At 37.3% G+C, this 7793-nt stretch overlaps 1 protein-coding gene across 1 annotated transcript; it reads left to right on the forward strand.

The window, feature by feature from the left end:
- The first annotated feature begins 522 nt into the window (after positions 1–522).
- Positions 523–7543, forward strand: LOC121949273 (FAST kinase domain-containing protein 3, mitochondrial-like). The gene is made up of 10 exons (XM_042494918.2): positions 523–664; positions 929–1840; positions 2667–2817; positions 3868–4055; positions 4163–4331; positions 4650–4735; positions 5878–6049; positions 6538–6607; positions 6712–6826; positions 7004–7543. The coding sequence occupies exons 2-10, from the start codon at positions 959–961 to the stop codon at positions 7106–7108; spliced, it is 1938 nt and encodes a 645-aa protein (XP_042350852.2). The 5' UTR covers positions 523–664; positions 929–958; the 3' UTR covers positions 7109–7543.
- Positions 7544–7793: the final 250 nt, after the last annotated feature.

Here is a 7793-nt window from a genome sequence, read left to right on the forward strand (position 1 = left end):
TATCTAAAACTGACAGCACTCAGAATTGGCCAGATTTACTGAAAAAACTACCAATAGAACAACATGCCAATTTACAAAAAGTGGTTACCCTGATGGTACTCACAAATTGGAAAGTCATACACAGCTGATTTATAAATATTGTTTATGATTTACCATTAACAGAAAGAAAAACAACACCTGACACATTATGCATATTTTCTAGGCTGATTGTGGTATTTTTAAACTGTATGTATTTGATTTTGACCATTTTTACTTAAATAATACAGAATTATATTTCTGTATGTATAATTGATTTAACATTTGTTTTTCTTATTTCATTTTATATACTTTACTGATTTATTTGAACTATGACATTTGTTTTTTGGAGCTTTTTGGGGACACAGAGACTCCTTTGTGTAGGGCCAAGAATTTGCTACATCCCTGGACACCAGGCCAACATCCTTCACTTCGCCTTCACTTCCCCTGCTTGGTTGGCTCAGCCAATCAAAAAGCATGTGTGTATATAACATTGACGCCAGCCTGCAGTATACACTTTGGCCACAGAGTGGCAGCACATACCAACACATGTAATTACGCAACCTATTACCAAACGCTGAAAGAGAGTTCCATAACACACTGCAGCTGCTCCTCATCTGCCCCTCATGGTGCTCCTGTTTCACTGAAGGTAAGTCGTCTATAATCTTTAAGATAAAGTTAAATTGCTTAATGTAAGAATTATATTTAGGTTTCATTCAAACCCAAGAGTAGAGCCGTGTAAGTACAAAGTACAAACCGTGTAATTTTTAAGTTGACGGTCCCCTTGTGTAACTGCTGCCTTACAGTCTTATATCTATTTCCTGACTTTCTGTTGACTTTGTAAAGTGAAGCATATGTGTGTAAAAGCATGCAAATACACTAAAAGTGTCTTTTTTCGTCTCCACTGAAACAGGAAGAGGCTGTTTATGTAACTGAGACAACAATGAAGTCAGTCGCCTGTTTCTCATCGTCTGTCAGAGCTGCCTGTCAGCACACCTCAGCATGTTTCCCTCTAAATCGGGCTATAATTCTCTGCAGTCCAGTGAGCAGATGTACCAAAGTGGATTTCACTAACAAAACTGTAATTGCGCAACAGCCGTGCGTAACCGGTGTGCGTTCTTTTCATAATACGCACGTGAGCACAGCAGCGGTGCAGCATGTGAGTGCAGCCTCTCTGACCACCCCGGTGCCCATACCGGGGAGAAGAGAGGATGATCTGACCGTGGTCCAGTTTGGCAGACACATACCCCCTAAAACAGGTGCAAGACCAGCCCCTCAGCTCTCTCCATACAGCCCATACACCAAACCACAGAACAATGCAGCTGCACTAGTCAACATCCAGTCTCTGACTGAAGGGGAGGTGATTCCTGAGCTGTGCTCCAAGCTGGCAGGCTTCCCCAGCAATGACAGGGCAGAGGGACTGGCCACTTTACTTGGAGCATGTGTTGAATTTGGCCTGGCAGCTCACAACCCTCTAGTCCTCAGACTGATAAATGAGTGCCTGGAACTCCTCTCCAATAGGGACATCGGGGTGTCACAGGTTTGCCACCTGGGTGAGCTGGCACACGCCCTGGAAGGCCGCCAGTCAGCCATGGTGACAGAGGTCCTGGACTCTATATGTGGTGCTGTAGAGGAGGATGTTGTGTCTCCCAGCGAGGCTGCCAGAGTCTACTCCCTGCTGGCCCTGTGTCACAATCCGGGCAGTCAGCGGCAGAGACTCATGCTGTCCACTTTGCACAGGCACACACAGAGGATGGTCCACCGGCTGAATGCCTGCCAAGTCAGCGATATACTGCAGGCCCTGGTGAAGTTACAGCAGAGACGGGTAGGAAGAGCAGCGACACCTCAGCTCCTCTTTGGTTCTGATGCAGAATGATTTCACAGACAGTTTTGAAAATCTTACACCTAATTGTCATGGCTCTGTGCTGCGAGTGTCTGAAGGGACACTGAATGTTTTTCTGTCTTTTAATAACACGACACTATGACTTTTTTATAAATGAAGTTTATAATGAATTATTTTACAATGACATTTTCAATTTTGAAAGAACATAGTCTATTATGACTTTTATGGTTTTTAAAGACATAATATACTGTGATATTTTCATGATTTTTTAACGACCTACTATACAATGGCCTTTTTCTGATTTTTTAAAAATTAATTATTATACTGTGATGTTTTTATGTTTTCTTTGAATGACATAGTACACTTTGACCTTTTTTATGATTTTTTAAATGAATTATTCTATGACATACTATACAGTGATGTTCTTGTGATTTTATTTAACGACCTACTATAATATGACATTTTACTGATTTTTTTGAAGGACATTACACTATGATGCTTTTATGTTTTTGATTAAAAAATACGATACTATAACTTACTAGAGTTTTTAAATGACATACCATGATATGATGTTTTTAGAATTTTTTAATGACATACTATACTAAAATGTTTTAGATTTTTTTTTAACGACATACTATACTATAAATTTTTAATCATTTTTTTAGAGACATTTTGATGATATTTTAATGACGTACAATACTATGATGATTTTCTGTTTTTTGTTAAATAATATACCATACTATTGAATTGTAATTGGTGTCTTTACATGGACAAGTTCAGGATATTAATAACGATATTTGTTCCACAGGCCATTACCTTGGTTCTGAGGCTGAGTCACAGAGCATCACGTGTCTTCAAAGCTTTCAAGGATGAAGAAGTTATCAAAGTGCTTTCTGCCCTGATGATCCTAGGACAGCATGACGAAGAGCTCCTGGCTGCGATAGAGAAACACCTACCAGGTCTGGTTTATTTATTTATTTATTTTTTTTGGAATAGAATAGAATTTTTTTCACTGCCATTGTATGATAAAAGAAAATCTGTAGTGCTACTTTTGAACAGTCCAGTTACAATAAATAAACAAGACATCTGCAATGCACAGTCAACACACACATCACTCACACAGTAACCCATTATCTGCACATAATACGCACATTCCTCTGACATTAGAGAGCCTTAGGCTGCTGCACCATTGCACACTGCTGTTCTTATTTCATTTTGAACCCTTTCACACCTGAGTGAATTGGCTTTATTATTTTCGTAATCACGGGAAGAAGAAAATAAGCAGCTTAATCGATGGCCCTAAACTTGGATAATGCTTTCCCGTAGTTTTCCTCGACTCAAAGCACTTTTACACATTCATATACTGGTGGCCCAGGCTACAGCACAAGGTGCCGCTTGTTACCCAGTAATTAATCACATGCACTCAAACACCGATAAAACAGCCACTGGGGGCAATTCTTCTTGAGGAGCCAGGGATCAAATGCCAACACTCTGATTAGTGGACAACCCACTCTTCCTCTGAGCCACAGCCACCCCATAATTACCTGAAAATTAGAAAAAAAAATTTAAAAGAAAAGAAAAAAGTAAAGTAAATCCCCCCAAACAAACAGAGAAATGAACTCAAAAAGTGCTTAAAAATGATTTTAAAACATAATATTAAATATGTCACTATGATAACTCGATAGCATGTAGTTTTCCCTTCCTGATTTTAAAATAAATTTTAAATACAAAAAATCTTGCAATTTGCTCGACATTAATGCCAAGTTGCACATTGCCTTGCAACCTGTGTTTCAGAAGAAGAAACCAAACCAAATTGTTCAGTCTCCAAAGTTTTAAATACAGGTTTCAAAGGATTAACTGGGTTTAGGGAAACATGGCCATTGGTCTAAATAAATGTGTTCTTTATAACTATTGCTAGTTGCAATACTATTGCTATTTGGAGGCAAAAATACGAGGACAGCAGCATTTAAATGTAATCCTGAGTTTCTGTACTGTGCTGCATGTTTCAGGGAGGCTGGGGACATGTGATCCAGAGCTGATCAGTACTGTCATGGAGTACTGTCTGGAAATGAAGTGCCGCTCCGAGCCAATCTTTGAGTCTGTGGCTGAGAACTTTGTATGTCATGCTGAGAGGCACAGCACCCTTCAGATAGCTAAACAGATTGTTGCCATGGGGAGACTCAACTATCTGCCACAGGTGAGGCTGTCAGTAATGTTCTGTCTAAATGAGTGTGTAAAACATATTTGATCACTGTAAGATGAGTATTTGCAAACAGACTAATTAATGTCTCCTTAACTCCGCAGTGCTCCATTGGGATGTTTAAAAAGCTGGAGAGCATTTTGTCGACAAGGTTTTCTCAGTTCCAGCCGCGCTCGCTGATAGAGGTGTTGCACGCCTGCATCCATCTGGAACGCTTCCCACTCAACTACATGTCCAAAGTGTTTAGTCCATACTTCCTACACAGGCTACAAGGTATATAAAAGGCTGCTTACTCTCAAAATGCAAACATTATAGGAATCATACAAGTTGACTAAATGATCATTGCATTGGATTCTACAGGTGTACCTAAAAAGTAGCAACTAGTGCACTTTCCTGTTATAACACTCTTTCTACAATCTCCGGTCACTCAACATGTTGAAATATAGAGCTTTGCATAACATATTTTGTAGTATTTTAGTGCCGTTTGTGATATAAAACAGGTCACACAAAAGCTTTGCATCCACAGCACAACATGAAAATCACATCAATGTATGTAACAGGTAATTCAAACTCTCCTTGTCTGTCCTACAGCACAGAGGGGGGCGTTGGACAAGAATGCAATGGGACAACTGACACAGCTCCATCTCTCCACCTCATTAGAGTGCACTCACTATTGGGTGGGTATAACACAGCTTTATAAGTTTGGGAGTTTTTGAACATTAAATAGTGTGTATAGTGCTATTATACAAACTTAATAAACAAATAGGGACCAAATTATATAATGTGACAATACATTGGGGACAACTGCCTGCCATCAACAAAAGGTAATTAAAAAATAAACCAAAAGCAAACAACACAAAAAAGTATTACATTTTTCACTGCTCCTGAAAGCAGCAATCCTCAGTGTCCACTTTACATGTCTTTGCTGTGGCCATGTCTGATATGTAACAGGAAATTCCTGCTGTTTGGTAATGATTCAGAATTGTACGAAAATCATAAGAATGTTATAGTATAGTTTGTTGTTCAAATAATCATAAAAACATCGTAGTATCATATGTTGTTTAACAAATCATAAAAATGGCATAGTTTAATATGTTGTTCAAACTATCATAAAAACATCATCAGTATAAAATTGTTTTAAAAAAACATAAAAATTGAATGGTATAGTCTGACATTCAAAAAAACCACATAGTTCAATATGTTCAGAACATCAAGATGTCATGGTAACATGTCATTCAAAAATTTAAAACGGCGTCATAGTATATTGTTGTTCAAAAACTCATAAAAATGTCATATTACTGTATGTTGTTGAAAAAAAGCATAGAAATGTTGTAGTATAGTATGTCATTTTAAAAATGGTAAAAACATCCTAGTGTAGTATGTCATTCAAAAAATCATTACAATGTCATAATATATTATGTCATTCAAATGTTCATAGAAACCTCTTAGTATAGTATGCCCTTTAAAAAATCATGAAAACGTCATTGTACATTACGTTGATCAAAAAATCATTAAAACACCTTAGTACAGTATGCTGTACAAAAAATCATAAAATGTTTTATATTGTTCAAAAAGTCACTAAGGTCATAGTTCTGTGTGTCTCAAATGAAATTCTAAAAATGACAAAGTATAGTTTGTGTACACCACTGTACGTCATTAAAGAAAATAATTAAAACATCATGGAATAGTTGTAACACTATAACACTTTTTTTTTTTTTTACATAATTACAATAATGCTTTTAAATGAAGCAATATCTGATTGAAAATAAACAAACAAATATTAACAATCATGAATTCCCCTCTATGTCCTCCTCATCAGGGTCCCAGACTTCCTTACGGCCTGCATGTGAAGAAGTTTTCGTCTTTGGATCAGGCCTTCGAGACACCCATGGAGAATCTCTTCTACAAACAGGTCAAAGGGCCGCTTACAGAGCTGTTGGGGGGAAAATTATTCTCCACCAAAATCTTAACCCCTTATGGATACACAATAGGTAAGCAATATGCATATATACACAACCATATGATCCCTATGGGGAAATTTAAAGAAGTACTTAACCCATAAAATTATAACTTGCACATCACTTTTTTAACCCTTGTGTTAAGTTCATAAAGAAAGCTTTTTCTTGCAAGCCTTCACAGTGAATGGCGAATCCAATCATGAACGAAATTTTTGATGAACTGAATAAAATGTGGGTCATGTTACTTTTCAACATATTTCTGCGCATGAGAAGTGCATCTGTGTTGAACTCGGTGCATGCATCTCATTCAGAAGTAGTTACGCTACTCGTCCAGTGCGTGAGACTGTTAATGCAAAAGTGTTTCTAGTAGTAATGTTATTTTTAACAAATTCAACACAATACGAGGTGAGTTTTTGTTAAAGAATTTATTACTTTTGGGGTAAAGCATTCCTTCAGTGCAGGCCTGGCTCACCTAAACTGCTCTACTGACTTTTATTTATTTTTTTTATTTTTCTGTCCAGATGTGGAAATCTGCTTGGATGAGCAGGGATATGTTCTGCCTCTGTCTCAGTGGGAACACACATACAGAAGGTGAGACCAACAATCTGCAGAGCGGATGCAGTCAGAGTGACTAACATTTTCAACCAAATGAAAAGTGAACAAACACCTATTCTCTATGTCTCGTCAATGTGTAGGATGGCACTGTGTCTGGACGGCCAGAACCGTTTCTGTAGCAACACACAGCACCTGCTTGGAAAGGAAGCAACTAAAAGGAGACACCTTCGCAGGATGGGCTATGAGGTGGTGCAGGTATGCATCCGGGTACACAGCTACTTTGCAGTTTCATCTTGCTTTACTCGTAGTTTAACTAGTTAACAACTTGTCAAAATGCATCAGTTGTTAACATTGACACTTTTACTCATCAAAGCATGGTAACCACGGAAAAATTGGCTGACAAGCAACATCGCTGCTCTTTTTCTCCTCCAGATCCCTTACTTTGAATTTGAGAAGCTGAAAACTCTGGAGGAAAAGGTCCAGTATCTCCACAACAAAATATATCCCACCATTTTCAAGTTCAATAACGGATCTTAGCTGCCTACCAAGTTCAACCTAAGATTCCCCAGTGACTTTGCCTCTGTTGCTGTACAACTAACCTTCGAATGAACTGTTTGGAGATTGAAGCGCACAAGGTATGTACAGTATGAAGAAGAGAGAAAGCATGAAAGAAAATGAAAATGTTTTTGTCTGTGATATTTAGATTCTTCACACACATATCCTAATGACAGTACAGTCTGGAAACGAGGCAGAATAAAATGTTTCACAGGCATAAAAGTGCCCAATAATTCAGGAATATTTTAACAGATGTTACTGTAACATGAATTCATGACAAATCTTCTGGCATTGTTCCCATTGTCCCTACTTTTTTTTTTTTTTTTTTTTTGACATTTTACGAAACAACCTGCCTTGTTTTTTATCACAAAGTAAAACAAAAAAAGTAATTGTATAGTTTGTACCATTGTACTTTTTTTTTAATTTTTTTTTTTTAAAAAAGCATCTGATATCAAAGCTTAGTGTTGAATTTGGATATGGGTGATTTTTTTTTCTGGTTAAAAGTTTAAAAATGGAACATACATACAATGGACATAAAAATGGAAATGCAGCTGCTAAAGACAGGTAGAAACTGCTGAAATACTACTTCCTTATTGATTTGTGTTACTTTAGAATACCTTATATTTGCAATTTATAGCCTTAATTCAGAATAATTTTAATGACCATT

This window comes from Plectropomus leopardus, chromosome 10 (assembly GCF_026936395.1).
Source record: "Plectropomus leopardus strain MGB_pleo_1.0 chromosome 10, ASM2693639v1, whole genome shotgun sequence".
In the NCBI taxonomy this organism is placed as follows: Eukaryota; Metazoa; Chordata; class Actinopteri; order Perciformes; family Serranidae; genus Plectropomus; species Plectropomus leopardus.